Source organism: Enhydra lutris, unplaced genomic scaffold (assembly GCF_002288905.1).
Source record: "Enhydra lutris kenyoni isolate GAN:26980312 unplaced genomic scaffold, ASM228890v2 scaffoldscaffold24, whole genome shotgun sequence".
In the NCBI taxonomy this organism is placed as follows: Eukaryota; Metazoa; Chordata; class Mammalia; order Carnivora; family Mustelidae; genus Enhydra; species Enhydra lutris.
In genome coordinates this window covers 16,635,808-16,655,560 of record NW_019154108.1, presented here as the reverse complement: position 1 = coordinate 16,655,560, position 19,753 = coordinate 16,635,808, and the positions used below count along the sequence as shown (strand labels likewise).

Here is a 19,753-nt window from a genome sequence, read left to right as displayed (position 1 = left end):
CTGGCCACACATGATTCACTGGCATTTGCCATTAGCCCCCTTTGTTAAAACATTCTGTTTGAAGGGCATTGGCTATATCATATATATATCAGGACAGGGTTTAGGTGTTTTATTAAAGTGGCACATTTTAGAACTCCGCTTTATAGTTTATGATTCGTTAATGATTTGGAAACTGTTACTCATCATGTCCTAAAATCCTGTAGTTGTATTTATCCAGTCTTTGCTGATCCAAAACTATTGTTTGAATTTGGGAATGCAGAAGCTTCTGTGTCAGTTAGAATACAGGGTCAGCTGCTGAGCTTTTATTTTCGTCACATATAATGGTCTGGAGGTAGGTGACCTAAGGCTGGTCCGGTGATTGTGCTTCATGAGGTCATCCAGGGGCTCAGTCTTTTTCTGTCCTGTAGTTCCGCCATTCCCTGAAGGCGGCAGTTCTCAAACTGTGGTCTAGAGACCCCTGAGAATCCCTGAGACTTTCTTAGGAGATCTATAAGATCAGATAATAATACTAGACATAATAATACTGGGACAGTATTTGCCTTTTTTCTCTTTGATAAAACTGTTGATGCATCAGCATGAATCAAGACAGTGGCAAGCAAACTGTACTAGTCATCATCTATTTCACCACCATATACTCAGAGTAAAAAAAAAACCAAAAAACCAATTTCACTTAAAAATGTCTGTGATAAAGTGGTAAAAGCTATTGATTTCTATTAAATATTAACTCTTGAGTACAAGTCTTTTTAATATTGTGTGTGATGAAATGGGGAGTACATGCAAGGCAGTTATCCACACTGAATTATGTTGGCTATACTGAAGAAAAGCACTTGTGTAATTTTTTTTTTAAAGATTTTATTTATTTATTTGACAGAGAGAGAGATCACAAGTAGACAGAGAGGCAGGCAGAGAGGGAGGGGGAAGCAGGCTCCCTGCTGAGCAGAGAGCCCGATGTGGGGCTCGATCCCAGAACCCTGAGATCACGACCTGAGCCGAATGCAGAGGCTTAACCCACTGAGCCACCCAGGTGCCCCAAAGCACTTGTGTAATTTTTGAGTTGCAAACTGAGCTATCCACATTTTTCATGAAACATCATTTTTCCTTAATAAAACAACTCACAGATTAACTATGCTTATTCAAATTTGAGTATTTGGCAGATGGTCTCTTCAAAGTGAATGAAGTGAGCCTGTTCCTTTAAGGAAAACAGCTGACAGTACTTGTTGCCAGTGGTCACATTTGAGCCTTCAAGTGAAAATGAGAGGTTTGGAAAATCTGTGTCTGTCACATGAACCTGACAGCTGCCTAATATTTAAGAACTTTTTTGATGAGATTGGTGGTGATTTTAATGATTGTAAACTTCTACTCTTGTACAATATGTCAACATTTGGGAGGAATGCATAACTCAGTGAGCCCTACTTTCCAAATGTTGTGTGGAATGTTACAGATTATGTCTGAGTAAAAGAGCCATTCAAATTGCAAGTCAGACCAATGGATTTTAGTGTAACAGTAAGAAAAACTCATTGATATGACATCAGAGTCCACATTGCATCCAGTCTTAAAGAAACTGCTACTTGTGGTATCAGAGAAGAATATCCACAGTTAGCTGAAAAGGCTACTAAAATACCTCTTTCTTTTGTAATAGCATATCTGTGTGAGCATTTTCTTCATATACTTCAACCAAAGCAACATATTGCGATAGATTGAATACAAAAGTGGGTATGAGAATATAACTGCCTTCTATTAAGGCAGACATTAAAGAGATCTGCAGAGTGTACAACAATGTCACTTTTCTCACTAAGTTTTTTGTGCTTTAGAATATACAGTTATTTTTATAAAATTATTACTTATATTAACTTGATGAGTTATTGTTTTTATTTTACTTTTTATTGAGTGTTAGTGAACTTTATTGAGCGATAGTACAAAGCTCCAGAAGAGGGAGGGGACTGAAAGGGTTGCCCGAGTTTATTATTTTTAAATGAGTTAATACATATTTTAAAATGTCTTTTAATTTTTAATATGGTACATATTGATAGATATAACCCATATAAACAAAGCTCCTTGGGGGAGCTTTTTTTTTAAGAATGTAAAGGGATCATGAGACAGAAAGTTTGAGAACTGTTTGCTTCGGATCCTCTTTGCATGACCAGAGATGGCTCACCATGACTGCATGCATGTTCTAGTCAGGGCTCAGGGAAAGGGAAAGACAAGTCCCCCAATCCTCCCCCTTTTTTAAAAAAAGATTTTATTTATTAATTTGAGAGCAAGAGAGAGCACAAGCAGGGTGAATGGCAGAGGGAGAAGTAGACTCCCCATTGAGCAGGGAGCCCCATGTGGGGTTTGATCCTGGGACTCCGGGATCATGACCTGAGCTGAAGGCAGACACTTAACTGACTAAACCACCCACGTGCCCCCCTTTTCTTTTTAAGGAAGATGTTTATACCACTTTCACACATACCCAGTCCCCTGAACCTGGGCGCAAGTTGCATAGTCACATAAGTTTAGCTGGAGGACCGTGTGTCTGGCTGAGACTTCCATTACTGTAGGAGAAATGGAGAATAGATATTGGTATTTGTTTCTGCCATTGGCTGGTGTCTGGATAAAAAACAGAAATAGTAATGACTGCTGTTTTTATGATGTATCATAGTTTCATCTTTCTTTCTTTTTAAAGATTTTATTTATTTGAGAAAGAGAGAGAACACAAGGGGGCGGGGAGAGACAGAGGGAGAAGAAGACTCCCTGATGAGCCGGGAACCCAACATGATGCTCAATCCCAGGACCCTGAGATCATGACCTGAGCCAAAGGCAGATGCTTAACTAACAGCCACCCACGCACCCTTTCACTCATGTTTCTAGCAATCTAGTAATTGAAGTGATTTTGGAGATGCCAGAACTGAAGCCTAGATTCAATGTGGCATGTAAAACAGAGTGCTATGGAAAAGGAATATTGGACTTTGGAGTCAGACAGTTCTAAATTCACATCCTGACTATTAATTCGGGATTTGCTAATGTGTGAGCTCAGACAACCCTCCTCAGGTTCTCTGTACTCATTTGTAAAATAAGTTTGGAATGGCAGACCTAACAAGATTGTTGTATGGCTCATTTGCCATAGCATATATGAAGCTTTTGGTTTATGGTGATCAAGAAATGCAATTTCTGCTCTCTCACTGTTTCTTCCCTTGGTCCCCTTATAATAGGGCTGCTTCTGTATAAGTGAACATTTTAATATTCATCAGAGGGCCATGTGATTAATTGCTAAGCAATTGATGGAGATGATACTTGTAATGAATTCAGAGATGGATGAGATCATTGTGACTGAAAGGGTTTTTACAGTCTGAACTTTGAGTGAGACTGAAAGGTGTGAAAAGCTGAAGGAAGAGGAGAGGGCATTTCAGGCAAGGGCGGTAACGGGAGAGAAACTCAGGATAAAAATCCTTAAAGCGGTGTGTAGATCAGTCTGGTTAGCAAGTAGACCATCAGTTGATTTTAGCAAAATTCAAGTGTATGAAATTAGTAGATGGCGAGAGGGTCTCTGAGAAGTAGATGGGGGTTCAATTGTGGTATTAGGAAAAATAAGTATTTGGTTGAACACACGCCTAACATTCATTCCACATTCAGAAAACATTTTCTACTGTTGGATAGGCTCTATATAAGGTGCAGTGAGTGAGTTAAGAATGGTTTCCTAGAGGCTGTGTTCTGATAGAAAGAAGAGACTTTACAAAAAACCTTGTAACACCAGGTAAAAGTGGAAAGTGCTGTCAGAGGTATAGGAGTAAATGCCGTGAGAGTTCATCAGAAAGAGATTATTTTTGGCATTGAGAATCGGGGGCTGGATAGTGAATTCTGCACTTATGTGAATTTCATTTATGTTTACTCACAGTAAAAATACATAGTTTCACTACAAATGTCATTTGAGGGTTACGAATAAGTATTGACAAACAAGAAAAGATTATTGTGGAGTAGATAGAATTTATATTGTTGAAAAACCCTTGAAAGTTTTTGCAAGGCTGTCAGCATCTATATTTATATCAATTAGTTTCATAATAGGATACTTTACTAAGAGTATGCATTTTCCTGGAATTTGGGAGAGATAAAATGCTGATAGTGTAATTAGAATGAGGCTAAATAAACAATATTATGAATTCTGATAAACTGTACTTTAAAGCTTGTTTGTTGCATGTTTGAAAATTCTTTTATATGATAAATGGTAATAAGGATTACATAATTTATATTTATAATTTGCCTTTTATATATAATTTGCCTACTAGTTTAGGAGTGCAAGTGTTTTCACTCATAGTTTTTTATGTATCACAGAATTAGACAACAGTGATTTTATACAGTAAGCCAAAGCAGCTTGTATTTAAAATTTGTTCTTTTGTTTGCTTTTGCAAAGAATGTTAAATTTTGTTATTCTATATAGATGCAAATATTTTCTAACTTGTAGTTACTGAGTATACAAAATAAATTTGGAAAAAAAAGAGTTTCTCTGGCAGTTCTTTGAAAAATAAGTTCTTGATGTATTTTTTTCCCCTCCCTTCAATTAGGTCAAAGTTGGAAATTGCAATACTCCGAAACCAAGCTTCTTTGATTTTGAAGGAAAGCAAAAATGGTAAGAAATTCTTGGAATCTAATGAGGTTGTTGGAAATGGTTTAGATGTTTAGGAATTAGAAAGTAGTGAGCAGATTAAAGAATTATTTTTATATTAATCTCTCTGCTGAAGACTGTGCTAACAACATGCACTTGGGAGAGAGATTAAAAGAATCCGCTTTCAGCTAAGTCTACTAAAGGATTCTCATGCCATGATGTTGGTATACACATAGTTCATGACAGACATACGCTCCTTACATATGACTAGCTTCTTAGAGGGTGATGGTAAGAGCTATTGCTTGAGATCTTCCTGTCCTGTCATACAGCCCCTAATGGATCACCACTTCTGCCCTGCGGAGGAATCTTTGAAAGGATAGGAGGATGGGAAGGGAGAAGAACAGGATAAATCCCTGTTACTATTCTTTTTTGTGTCTCTGTGTGTATACATATATGTATGTATGTGTGTGTGTGTGTGTATATATTTTAAGATTTATTTATTTGACAGAGAGAGATCACAAGTAGGCAGAGAGGCAGGCAGAGAGAGAGGGGGAAGCAGGCTCCCCGCTGAGCAGAGAGCCCGATGCGGGGCTTGATCCCAGGACCCTGAGATCATGACCTGAGCCAAAGGCAGAGGCTTTAACCCACTGAGCCACCCAGGTGCCCCCCCCCCCGTATTATTTTTCTCCCCTGCCCCAATTTTATCTTCTTATCTCTAATGCTCTTCTGTACCTTGCCCCCATCCACACCACAGTGAAGTGCTTATAATAACTGCTTGGGAAGAAAGGTGGGAGGGGGGAGATTCTGAGTCCTGCTTCTTCCCTGAATCCATAAAAAGATTATCCCCTTCCCAGTTTTTTTACTTCTAATTCAGAGGTTCCTCCTTATCATATGATGTCTTATTTACTCTTACCCTAAGTGAAAAAAAGAGAAAATGCATACAATAGAGACCCTTAGTTATAGGAGGAAGAACTTTGTAAGCATCAACCCTGAATTAAAAGTATAAAGGGTGGGGTTTAAAAAAAAATGAAATATGGTTGAAGAGAAGAGCGCCAAAAATGGATTCTAACTTTACATTCTAAAGCAGTGCTACTCAAGATGTAGTCCCCTGACAAGTTGCCTGTCTACGAACTGTTTGCTACCCAGCTGTAAAGAGACGCACAGCTTGAACTTGAGTGTAAATCAGTTACGTCATTAAGCCCATGTTTAGTTCAGCTGACTTTTTTTGTGTGTAGGACCTTCTCCGTGAAGAAAGCAGTGCTTTTGAGTTCCGTTCTGGCAGAACTCTCTGCTGATGATAACCAATAGGTCTCTGACACTTTATTACTGTTGTGGAGAATACCTGATGCAACTTTTATTGTGTTTTTTTTTTGTTTTAATTTCTGAAATTTCATAACTTCAGCATTACTTTTTCCACTGTGCTTTCCTGTTTTAACATTGTTTTTAGCAATTTTGAAGTTTTGATTTTACAACCACTATAATAATTCAGGCAGGAATCGTCAGGGGATGCTAAAACCATTAGATGAAAAACTACTGAGGAGCATATACACAATCTGACCCTCAGTTGACTTTTTAATTACAGGGAAGATGACAGGAGAAACTGCTACCAAGTCCTTAATCTTATCTTTGGTGATGGGTGGGACAAAGTGATGTCATGTGCCGCCAATGGGATATGTTGTGAAGGACTTGTCACTTGTATATTGCTTTTGCCAAAACATTTAACCTGACTCTAATCGTGATTATCCATTTTTTGGGAGGAACACCGTGTAGGTGAGGAAACAGTCAGACAAATCCAAATTGAGAGATATCTTATAAAACTGGTTTGGACTCTTAAAAAAATATCAGTATCATGGAAGACAAAAAAGGCTAAAGATACACAAAACTCAACGCTATATGTGAATCTTGATTGGCTTCCAGTCTAGGAGAAGAAATCTACAAAGGACATTAGTGGAAAATCAGGGAAACGTGAAGGTCATCTATGTTTATATAATAATATTGATGTTAAATTTCCCATTTGATATATGCTGATATATTTAGGTGTAGATGTTTAGGATGTACACAGGTAACTCTCAAGAGGATCAGTAAAAATAAACTTGGAAAAGCTCAAAAAGATGTTATATTCATTGTGGGAGCAGGAAGGTAGTGAAAAAACCTTGGCACTGAATTATATTTTACAGTGTATCAGTGGATCTACTTCCTGGGCGAAAGTAGAAAGAATTGGCAGGGCAAGACCAAGAAGGAGCCTATCTAGGCAGCTTGCAGAAAAAAAAAGAAAAAGATGACTCGGAAGGAGGCACAGGACTAAAATATTACTCTTGATATTTATCCTGCAAGTAGTCCCTACCTTCTTACTAATTAGAATTCTTACCTCTGTCCTTACCACCCCTCACTTTTTGAAGTCCCTGTGTGGGGATCCACTACCAGCAGCTTATAGATGAGATAACAACAAGAGGGGAAGGTATATTTCTCCCAGCTTAAATTCGAAGTTCAAAGTATTTTCCTAAGGAATATTGTTTTGTGTGATTAGTTCCCATGTTACCAAAATGCTGTATAAGGTGGAAACTACTTTTATTGGCCTGTAGATCATACATTCTCAGTAGGGATGAAAGGTGGGTTTGGGGGAGTTATAAAATCTTGGATATTACAGTTGTTTGTGGTCTTCTAAAATTCATTCAATATGCAACATATCTGTGTTATAAAATTTCATGGGGGAGGGTGATTAGGGGAAAAAATGTCTAAAAAGGCTCCTTAGGTCGTGGGGTGTAACGTGTGTTGGTATAGACCATTGTGAATGCAAAAAGAGAGCTACTCGTCTATGGCTTCTTCTGTCTATATCTCACATCCTTAAAATGTGCATGCCAGTTTTTGTTTTTTGGATTTTTAAATTTTTTTTAATAACATATAGTGTACTATTAGTCCCAGGGGTATAGGTCTGTGAATCGCCAGGTTTACACACTTCACAGCATTCACTGTAGCACATACCTTCCCCAATGTCCATAACCCAACCACCTCTCTCTACCCCCTTACCCCCGGCAACCCTCAGTTTGTTTTGTGAGATGAAGAGTCTCTTATGGTTTGTCTCCCTCCCGATCCCATCTTGTTTCATTTATTCCTTTCCTACCTCCCCAAACTCCCCACGTTGCCTCTCAACTTTCTCGTATCAGGGAGATCATATGATAATTGTCTTTCTCTGATTGACTTATTTTGCTAAGCATAATACCCTCTAGTTCCATCCACGTTGTCACAAATGGCAAGATTTTATTTCTTTCGATGGCTGCATAGTATTCCGTTGTATATATATATCACATCTTCTTTATCCATTCATCTCTTGATGGACATCTAGGTTCTTTCCATAGTTTGGCTATGGTGGACATTTGCATGCCAGTTTTTTTTTTTTTTTTTTTTAAAGATTTTATTTATTTATTTGACAGACAGAGAGGCAGAGAAGCAGGCAGGGAGAGAGGAGGAAGCAGGCTCCCCACTGAGCAGAGAGCCCGATGCGGGGCTCGATCCCAGGACCTTGGGATCATGACCTGAGCCGAAAGCAGAGGCCTCAACCCACTGAGCCACCCAGGCGCCCTTGCATGCCAGTTTTAATACTAAAAAGGAATGTGCCATTTGTGTTACTTCCATAGATAATGATAGATCATTTTGGATATTCTTTACTGTAGGGAAGCATGGAAAGCACTTGGTGATTCAAGCCCCAGTCAAGCAATGCGGGAGTATATTGCAGTAGTTAAGAAATTAGATCCAGGTTGGAATCCTCAGGTAAGATTTGATGATTGTTAAATAATATTTTCTAAAAACATAGCATCTTCCTCTCAAATAAAGGCTTAAAACTAAGCCTAAGCTTAAGGTTTTTTTTTTTTTTTTTTTTTTTTTTTAAGATTTTATTTATTTGAGGAGAAAGAGCGCATGACGGGGTGGAGAGTGGGGAGGGGCTGAGGGAGAGGGGGAGTTATTGTAATATTTATCTACCTCAAAATTTGCTTAAATATTAGCCAGCTACAGATATTGAGAACTTCTCTGAATTTTGTAAAAAAACAGTTCATTTCAGAATTTGAAAGAGCTTAACTTGAGATCGTCATTTTTTTGAGAAATGGATTTTTTTTTTTAATGAGCACTTCTGTACAAGTACTAATGCTTTTTGATGCAGATAAAATATAAAGATAGGTTTTCTGCCATTACATAATTTAAAGCATGTTATAGAAAATAAAATATACAAAATATGATTATAGTATAAAATGGTGATGCAAGTGCTAGGGAATCCAGTGGAAAAGAGAGATTACTTTGGACCTTGGAGATACTGGGTATTGTTCACTTAAATGTACCTTCTTTTCCTAGTATACTTAACTGGAGAACATCTAAAAGACTTTAATAAAGGTGGGATTGGTATTTTATTTCAAAAAACTTTTTTAAAACATTGGTGACAGGTATTTAAATGGGATAAAGTATCAATACCATGTCAAAAATGCAAATTGAGTATTAATTTTCATTAAAAATATTTAGGCCAAACATTTCAGTGATGAATGAATATAGCAATTTTCAGATGTTTTGGTACTAATTAAATTATTTCATAGGTATGCATGTTTCACCAGCTGGAAGGAATTTTGTTTAATAATCATGGTATCGTAAAATGTCAGAGTTGTAAGGTACCTTAAAGATTATGTATTATGACGTATGAAAGTGTATCTGAATTGTGAGCACAAAGAGGGAGAGATAACCTATTTAGGATATCTTTAAAGATAAAACTGCCTTTCTGAAGTCATTGAAACATTTCGTGATGTTTTTGATGTGCATGAATATTTTCAGAAATAATCCATTTTGTTAGTATCTTTTATGAAACATCAAGTTTGCATACAAATGTGTATCATAAAGGTCCTAAGGACTTTGTATCTGAAATTAAGTGGTGAAAACAGCCTGAACACATATGCCACAATGTTTAAAAAACAAAACAAAACTTGAGTTTGAATGCGTTTTGGTGAGTCCTTTGCTCTTTAGTCTCTGTGGGTCTTAGTTCTTCCCTATTGATTTTACGGGATTGTTTCTGATGCCTGGCCTATGTAGGCATTTGAGTTTATAAGTTCTGATAAATGACATAATTTATTATTCACCTTCAGTACCTTAATTACTAAATAAAATTCCGTTAACCACCACTCTTTTTTTTTTAAAGATTTATTTATTTTTCCTAGAGAGAGAGAGAGAGAGAGAATGTGTGTGTGTGTGTGTGTGTGTGTGTGCATGTGTGTGCATGTGTGCATGTATGCAGGAGGAGGGGAGGGGCAGAGGGAGAGAATCTTCAAACAGACTCCTCGTCAAGCCTGGAGCCCAATTTTGGGCTCGATCTCACAACTGACACATGAGATCATGACCTGAGCTGAAACCAAGAGTGGATGTTCAACTGACCGAGCCACCCAGGCGCCCCTGTTAACTGGAACTTTTACAAATGGTTGCAGAGTCCATGTGGTCAGGTAGTTCTTCCTTTTGGAAATTTAAACAGGCGGTAAGGATGCTTTTAAAAGAAATTTGTAAAAACAAAAACAAAAACAAAAACCCTGTAAATCTCACCTATTGAATATAAATTTGAGGAAACTAAGCAGAATCAAAGGAACTTTCAAATAAAGATAATTTTCTCAGGGTCATGAGATCAGCCCCCTGTGGGGCTCCGTGCTGGATGTGGAGCCTGCTTAAGATTCTCTCCCTCTGCTTCCCCCCAACCCCTGTGTCCTGCACGTGCTCTCTTTCTTTCTCTTAAAATCAAAGATCATTCTTAATACATTGTTCTCAAAATGTTTTGACATCTGTAATCTAGTTGTAAAGAGGAATTTTATGTTTTATTTAAATTTTTAATTTTTTATTTTGTTTAATTTTTTATTTTTGTTTAAATTTTAATTTAAACATTCTGGTCTGGTCCCCTTTGACTCGGCTTTTTTTTCCCTTTCTTTCTGACTGGTATGAAGTAGTTTGTAACTGCCGTCTCAAGACATTTGGTATTCCATTCATTATCTTTTAGGTAGAGAATCATTTTCTTTTGGTACTAGTTTCGGAAACCAGTGAAATAATAGTAATTCTCATTGCTGAATGTGCTAAGCTCTTTACATGTGTTGTCCTTTGAAATCTTCACAAGAATTGTAAGTTTTTTTTTATTTTTAAGTAGTCTCTAAACCCATTGTGGGGCTCAAACTCATGACCCCAAAATCAAGAGTTGCATGCCCTACTGACTGTGCCACCCAAGCGCCCATATAAGAATCTTAGATTAGAAACTATTATTGTCTACATTTTAAAGGGAATCTTTTTAAAAAAAAATTTTTTTAGAATTATTTATTGGAAAGAGAGAGAGCACGAGGAGGGGGAAGGAAGGGGGGAAGGGCAGAGGGAGAAGCAGACTCTTAGCTGATCAGGGAGCCTGATGCGGGCTCCCTCCCAGGACCCCGAGATCATAACCTGAGCGGAGGGCAGATGCTTAACAAACTGAGCCACTCAGGTGCCCCTATTGTCTGCATTTTAAAAATGAGGAGATTCAGGCACAGAGCGGTTTATTGTCTTGCCCAAGATTAGCCAGCTTATCAGTGATGGTGCTGGGATTTAGACTTGCCTGTATAGGAGTTCAGAGCCCCACTCTTAATCTCTGTTTTTCTTTTCTACATCTGGCATTTTATATTTACATATATTTACACACATAAACATCTGTATATGTATAAAACATATGTATAGCATCCATCTAAACTTATGGGTGTGTATGTGTATGAAAAATTCAAGTAAAGGTAGTTACGGTTTTAATCAAAGCTCCATGGAGTATGAAGTGAAGTATAAAATGAACAATAACTTAAAATGTAAACCCTTGACTGTGTTTTCTCTTATGTTTCATCTTATTTCAAGAATGTGCTGTCCAGGAGCGCCTGGGTGGCTCAGTGGGTTAAAGCCTCTGCTTTCAGCTCAGGTCATGATCCCAAGGTTCTGGGATCGAGCCCCACATCGGGCTCTCTGCTCAGCAGGGAGCCTGCTTCCCCCTTTCTCTCTCTGCCTGCCTCTCTGCCTACTTGTGATCTGTCTGTCAAATAAATAAATAAAATCTTTAAAAAAAAAAAAAAAAAAAAAAGAATGTGCTGTCCAGTATCTAATCAAGGCAATTCTTTTGCCATATTTGTTTTTTTGCCAAGGAGAGGGGTTAAGTTTTTATTTTGGTATAACTTATTTTTATGATTTATGACAAAAATTGTATCCATGTAAGATGTACAGCATGATGTTTTACTCTTTGATACACGTATACATTGTGAAATGATTCTCACAGTCAAACTAATGAACATTTTCATTACCTTTCATGGTTACCATTTGTTTTGGAGCTGTGAACCCTTGGTATCTACTCTCTTAGCAGATTTCAAATAATATTTAATAAGTAATTATGAATTAAATAATAATATTCACTAGTGTATTAATATATAATACAATATATAATATATATTATATAATACAATGTATTAATAATAATGGTACATTATTAACTAATATATATGTGATATAATTTTTTTCAAGTTTCAGAAATAGTGCAAGGAACTTCTGGATAGTCTTTAAGATATACCAATTGTTTATTTTTATTTTTATCTTTTTTAAAGATTTTATTTACTTGAGAGAAGAGTGAGAGAGAGCACCAGTGGGGGGCAGGAGGCAGGTGGGTGAGGAAAGAGAAACGGGTTCCTCGCTGAGCAGGGAGCCCCATGTGGGGCTCGATCCCAGGACCCTGAGATCATGACCTGAGCTGAAGGCAGCCGCTCAACCGACTGAGCCACCCAATTGCCCCTAGATATACCACTTGTCTATATTTGCTTTAGCATTCTCCCTATTTATATGCACACTCAAATTTTTTCTGAACCATTTTACATAAGTTGCAGACCATTTTAGATAAGTCGCAGATATCGTGTCCCTTAATCACTAAATAGTTCATTATTTCTTAGAACAAGGACTTTATCATTATACCATCATTATAAAAATTTGGACTTTTTTTGGTGTCATGAGTTCTTTTGAAATTTCTTTTTTTTTTTTTTTTAAGACCTTCTGGGCTCAGAGTTCCTGCAGGGCATTCTGTATACACACACATGTCAATTATATATATTTAAGGTATACACTGTGATTTGATGTACATATAGTGAAATGGTTACTATAGTCTAACTAATATACCTTCTTCTCATATAGTTATCTTTTTTTTTTTTTGTGGTGAGACTACCTGATTTACTCTCTCAGCATATTTTTAGTATTCAGTACAGCATTATTTATTATAGTCATCATGCCTGTATATTATTTTTTTTTTTTAATTTTTAAGAATTTTTTAAAAAGTAAACTCCATGCCCGGTGTGGAGCTTGAACTTATGACCTGGAGATCAAGAATCACGTGCTCTACCAACTGAGCAAGTCAGGCGCCCCTATCATGCCTGTATATTAGATCTCTAGATTTATTAATCCTGCATAACTGCAATTTTATACCCTTTGACCAACATCTCCCTATCTCCCATTCCCCACCAGCCCCTAGTAATTACCTACTCTGTTTGCTGCTGCTGTGAGTTTGACTTTTTAATTTCATTAAATTCTACATCAAAGTGAGATCATATAATATTTGTCTGGTTTATTTCACTTAGCATAATGTCCTCCAGGTTCATCTATGTTGTCAGGATTCACTTCTTTCTCATGGCTGAATAATATTCCATTGTGTGTGTATGTATGTATGTGTATGTGTGTATATATATACACACACACACACATACCACATCTTCTTTATCCATTCATCCATAGGTAAACACTTAGATTATTTCCGTATCTTAGTTATTGTGAATAATGCTGCAGTGAACATGGGAGTGCAGATATCTCTTTAAGATCCTGATTTCATTTCCTTTAGATATATACCCAAAACTGGCATTACTGGATCACATGAAAGTTCTATTTTTAATTTTTTTGAAAGATTTTATTTATTTATTTATTTATTTGAGAGAAAGAGAGTGCACACACGGGTGTGTGCCCATGTCTGGGGGACGGGGCAGAAAGAGAGGGGGAAGCTGACTCCCTGCTGAGTGTGGAGCCTGATGCAGGGCTGGATCCCAGGATCCTGAGATCATGACCTGAGCCAAAGTCAGACACTTAACTGACTAAGCCACCCAAGAACCCCCCCTATTTTTAATTTTTTTTGAGGAACCTCCATGCTGTTTCCTATAATGGCTGTACCAATTTATATTCTAACCAACAGTGTACAATAGTTCTTTTTTCTTAAAATCAGGAATTTTAATATTGATTCAATATTGTTGAATCTATGAGCCATATTCAAATTTATCATTTATTTAAAAAATCTTCATAGTTCTTTGAAACATTCTGATCTATCATCCAGCCCAGGATCATGCACTGTATTTAGTTGTTTTTTCAGCCTCCTTTAGTCTGGAACAGTTACTTAGCCTTTCTTTTTCTTTCTATACTATGATAGTTTTGAAGAATATAGGCCAGCTCTTTTGTAGAATGTCCCAGTTTGGGCTGTTCTGATGTTTCCTCATAATTAGATTCAGATTATACATTTTTAGGAGAAATACCACAGGATTATGTCCTTCTCAGTGCGTTATACCAGGAGATACATGATGTCTATTTGTCCCAATGTTGATTATGTTAACTTTGATCACTTTCTTAATGTGGTGTCTGCTGGATTTCTCTACTGTAAAATTCCTCTTTTTCCCTTTGTAATTAGTAATTTGTGGGGAGATACTTTGAGACCGTAAATATCCTTTTCCTCATCAAATTTTATTGACTAGTTTTGTTTTTAAGATTTTATTTATTTATTTGACAGAGGGATAGAGAGCAGAAGTAGGCAGAGCGGCAGGCAGAGGGAGAAGGAGAGGCAGGCTGTCCGCTGACCAGGGAGCCAGATGTAGGGCTTAATCCCAGGACCCCAGGATCATGACCCCAAGCCGAAGGTCGCCACTTAACTAAATGAGCCACCCAGGTGCCCCTACCCACTAGTTTTAATATCCATTAATGATTTTCCAACTCCCATCATTTCTTCTACGTTTATTATTTGGCATTCTTCTATAAACATGGGCTTTCCCTTCTCCCCTGTTTATTTATTTATTCATTTTCAAGAACTATGAAAGATCTAGGATTGTACCCTACTTGTAAGCTAATAAGTTAGTCTGTTACTGTTTCTTAGATGCTGGCAGAGGTATGACTCCTGGATCTGGGCCAAAGGCCTTTATTATTCACGGTATGCCAAACTGCATGAGATTTATTTGATTTGCATTGGTTTCTCGAATTCCCCAAGTCTCAGAGGGATGATGCAGGTGGGCCTAGATGGATTCCTGCATATGCAGTGGGTTGTGTTACAGCAAAGGAGCACTGAGCTTTGGGGATTCACCACTTGCATAGCACATGGAAGCAAGCCTGCTCTTTGTCAGGGATTGGGAAAATACCCTCATCCCTGAGTTGCTTGCTGTACACACAACCCTGAGAAATGGCCCAGGTAGAGTGTAGTCAGAGACTGGCATACCAGAGGAGAATGCGTAGAGGTGCTCAGGGCCCATGGCTGATTGCTTCTCCCCGCATCCATGTCTGTATATCTGTACTGTATATACTCATAGATTTCTGTTTTATTCGATGGGCTACAGTCCATTACTATCATTATTTGGTCACTGGGAGCTCCTTCAAGATGGCTCTTGTCTTCTTTTGATATGTCCCCATCAATCTTTGAGCCGTTTGTTACTTTTTGTCACAAAATGTTACAGGCGATATCAGTTTCCTAGAATTGCCATAGCAAAGTATCACAAACTGGTACTTTGTAGTATAAAACAACAGAAATTTATTCTCTCACTGTTCTGGAGGCTCAAGGTCCAAAATCAAGTGTTAGCAAAGCCGTGTTCTCATTGAAGGCTGTAGGGTAGAATCCTCTCTTGCTGCTACCAGCTTCTGGTGGCCCCGGGTGTTCTTTGACTTGTGTCCGCTTAACTCCATTTTCTGCCTCTGTCTACATGGCCTTCTTCCCAGCATGTCTGTATCCAAATCTTCCTTTCCTTTTTCTCACATAGACACTAGTTATTGGATTTGGGACCCACCTCAAACCCCATTTTATCTCTTCCCCACTCTGATTTTTTTAGGTCAGTTGATAATAGAACAACATGTAAATTTAAGATATAAAACATGTTGGCAGATGTTGGGGAGATGGTGGCAGAGTACAAGGACCCTAGGCACACTTCCTGCCACTAATACAACTAGATAACTCTATCCTAAATACCCCAGAACTGACCTGAGGACTGTCACAACAAACTCAACAACTAAAGGCAGGGAAGAGGCCACATCCAAGAGGGTAGGAAGTACAGAGACTCATTTTGGGAGAGAAACAGAATGTGGCTGCTGTAATGGGGAGGAAGCCATGGTTGTAGAGAGAGGTGATACAGATTAGCACACAGGAGAGCGCATGGGGAAAACGAATCTGCATAGCTATTGGCTTAGAAAGGGCTTCAACAGGGGCTGAATTTCATGAAGTCTCGAAACCAGCAGGATTTAACATCTGGATTTAAAGGTCAGTGGGCTTGGCTTAGGAGAGCCCATAGGCATTAAGGCTGCCCTTGGAGAGAAGGCAGGACAAACATCCTGCAAACATATAGTGTAGACACAATGATCTAAAGAGCGCCTGGGGCACATAGTGGGAAGGTTTTTTGCTTATCTCTGAGTGTATCCCAGAAAATCAGAGTTCACAGAGAGATCCCTTCAGGAACAAGGGAACTGGCAGGTGCCATTTCCCTCCCATGCACCACAGCATAAGCAGAGCCATCTGTGGGAACCAGTACAGTGCCAGCACTTGCTACCTAACTTGCTTATAACAAGCCCTGCCCCGTGCTTTGATGGAGTCGCTCTTCCCAGTAAGTCTTGCCTTGGTCCCAGCGTGGCAGGGCCCCTCCCCTAGGAGACCAGCCCAAACCCATCTGCACCATGTCTCCTGACTAGGAGTTTTGCAGGACCTCGGTTCTGGTGGTAGTGGTGGCAGGTGTCATTTCGTAAGCAGACCAGAGCATGCCTATTTAATACCACATTTGGGCCAAGGACCAAACGTTGCCCACAATAGGCAAGGAGAGCCTCTGCAGACAACTGGCCTGAAAGATAAAGTGGCCAGAACACAACAGCAGAGCACATGCAGCACATTTTCGAGTCACTCCCTGTAGCAGTGGGTCCTGGGAAACACACTGGGGAACTATAGTACAGCATACTACAGGACCTCTTCATAAAGCCATTCCATGGAGTAGGAGACATAGTTGACTTTTTTTTTTTTTTAAGATTTTATTTATTTATTTATTTATTTATTATTATTATCATTTATTTATTATTTATTTTATTATTTATTTGACAGAGAGATCACAAGTAAGTAGAGAGGCAGGCAGAGAGAGAGGGGGACGCAGGCTCCCTGCTGAGCAGAGAGCCCAGCGTGGGGCTCAATCCCAGGACCCTGCGATCATGACCTGAAGGTCGAAGGCAGTGGCTTAACCCACCAAGCCACCCAGGCGCCCATATAGTTGACTTTCTTAACACACAGAAACAGGTATAAAAACAGACAAAATGAGATGGCAGAGGAATTTATCCCATATGAAAGAACAGGACAAGGCCATGGCCAGAGATCTAAGTGAAATTGGTATAAGTAACATGCTTGATAGACAATTTATTTATTTTTTAAAGATTTTATTTATTTGTCAGAGAGAGAGAGAAATCACAAGTAGGCCGAGAGGCAGGCAGAGGCAGCGGGAGAAGCAGGTTCCCTGCCAAGCAAGGAGCCCGATGTGGGACTGGATCCCAGGACGCTGGGATCATGACCTGAGCCGAGGGCAGCCGCTTAACCAACTGAGCCACCCAGGCGTCCCGCTTGATAGACAATTTAAAATCATGATCATAAAGATACTCATTGGACTTGAGAAAAGAGTGGAAGACATGAGTGATAGGATTACGAGATAAGGAATAATATAGAAATAAAAGTTTGAATAAATGGAATGAGCAACATGCTTGATGGAATGAATAGGAGGGTGTAAGAAATAGAGGAATGGATTAATGACCTTAGAAGATGGAGTAACGGAAAGTAATCAGGTCAAACGAGAGAAAAGAGAGTTATGCGGAAGGAGAATAGATTTAGGGAACTCAGTGACTCCATCAGATATAATAACATTCCTATTACAGGGGACCTAGAAGCAGAAGAGAGAGAAAAGAGGGTAGAAAAGTTATTTAGAGAAATAGTAGCTAAAAACTTCCCTAATCTGGGGAAAGAAACAGATACCTAGATCCAGGACGCACACAGAACCGCCAACAAAATCAACAAAAGCAGATCAATACCAAGATGTATTGTAATTAAGATGGCAAAATATGATAAAAAAAATTTAAAGCATTGAGACAAAAGAAGGAAGTTACATATAAGGGAAACCAAACTAAGCTAACAGGGGACTTTTTAATTTAATTTTTATTTATTTATTTGACAGAGAGCATAAGCGCATAAGTAGGGGGAACGGTAGGGAGAGGGAGAAGCAGACTCCCTGTAGAGCAGGGAGACTGATGTGGGACTCGATCCCAGGACTCTGGGATCATGACCTGAGCCAAAGGCAGACGCTTAACCAACTGGGCCACCTAAGTTCCCCTGACAGGGGACTTTTAAAACAGAAACCTTGCACGCCAGAAGAAAGTGGCATGATACTTTCAAAGTGCCAAATGGGAAAAATCTGGAGCTAAGAATACTTTCTCTGGGAAGGCTGTTATTCATAATGTAGAGATAAAGGATTTTCTGGAAAAAAACTAAAGGTGTTCATGGCCACTAAACCAGTCCTACAAGAAATGTTAAAGGGGACTCAGAGGAAAGGAGAGACCAGAAGTGATGGTATGAAAGTATGAAGCACAAAAGCAATAAAAATAAATGTTTCTGTATAAAAGTCAAGGAAATCACAAAAGGATGTAAAATAAGACATCATATACCTAAAATATGGGGAGGAGAGAAGTAAAGAATGGGTTCAAGCTTAAATGACCGTCAACTTAATATAGAGACTGCTATATGCAAATGTTATATACAAGCTTAATGGTAACCACAAATCAAAACCACTAGTAGATATGCAAGAACAAAGAGAAAGTCAAACATATCAATAAAGAAAACCAGCAAACCATGAAAGAGAAAGAGAAGAAAGGATCAGAGAAAAACTTCAGAAACAACCACAAAACAAGTAACAAAATGGCAATAAATACATATTTATTGATAACTACTTTGAATGTCAAAGGACAAAAATACCCCAACAAAAGACAGGTGACAGTGGATAAAAAACAGGACCCATCTGTAGGCTGCCTACAAGAGACTCATTTCAGACACTGGATTGAAAGTGAGGGGATGGAGAAACATTTTCCATGCAAATGGATTTTAAAGTTGGAGTAAAAATACTTAACGCACAAAATGAACTTTAAAACAAAGTCTGTAAAAAGAGACAAAGAAGGACACTATATAATAGTACAGGAGACAATCCAACAAGAAAGTATAACAATTATACATGCACCCAACATGGGAGCACCCAAATGCATAAAACTGTTAATAACAAACATAAAGGAAATAGTTGATAGTAATACAATGATAGTAGGGGACTTTAATACCACACTTACATCAAAGGACAGACGATCCAAAGAGGAAATCAATAAGAAAACAGTGGCTTTGGGGCATCTGGGTGGCTCAGTGGGTTAAAGCCTCTGCCTTCGGCTTGGGTCATGATCTTTGGGTCCTGGGATCGAGCCCCAAGTCAGGCTCTCTGCTCATCGGGGAGCCTGCTTCCCCTTCTCTCTCTTTGCCTGTCTCTCTGACTACTTGTGATCTCTGAATGTCAAATAAAAAAAGAAAAAAAAAGAAAGAAAACAGTGGCTTTGATTGATGCACAGAACCAGATGGATTTAATAGATATATTCAGAACATTCCATGCCAAATCAGAATACACATTCTTGGGGCACCTGGGTGGCTCAGTGGGTTAAGCCTCTGCCTTCGGCTCGGGTCATGATCTCAGGGTCCTGGGATCGAGCCCCGCATCGGGCTCTCTGCTCAGCGGGGAGCCTGCTTCCTCCTCTCTCTCTCTCTGCCTGCCTCTCTGCCTACTTGTGATCTCTGTCTGTCAAATAAATAAATAAAATCTTTAAAAAAAAAATACACATTCT

The 19,753-nt window shown here is 38.6% G+C and overlaps 1 protein-coding gene across 3 annotated transcripts in view; it reads left to right on the top strand.

The window, feature by feature from the left end:
* Positions 1-19,753, top strand: part of LOC111150826 (acyl-CoA binding domain containing 6) — a 200,649-nt gene that overhangs the window by 3,575 nt on the left and 177,321 nt on the right. For all 3 annotated transcript variants that reach the window (XM_022508448.1, XM_022508450.1, XM_022508449.1), the window contains exons 2-3: positions 4,539-4,603; positions 8,251-8,347. In XM_022508448.1, coding sequence (XP_022364156.1) covers positions 4,539-4,603; positions 8,251-8,347 — 162 coding nt within the window. The remainder of the gene's footprint in view (positions 1-4,538; positions 4,604-8,250; positions 8,348-19,753) is intronic.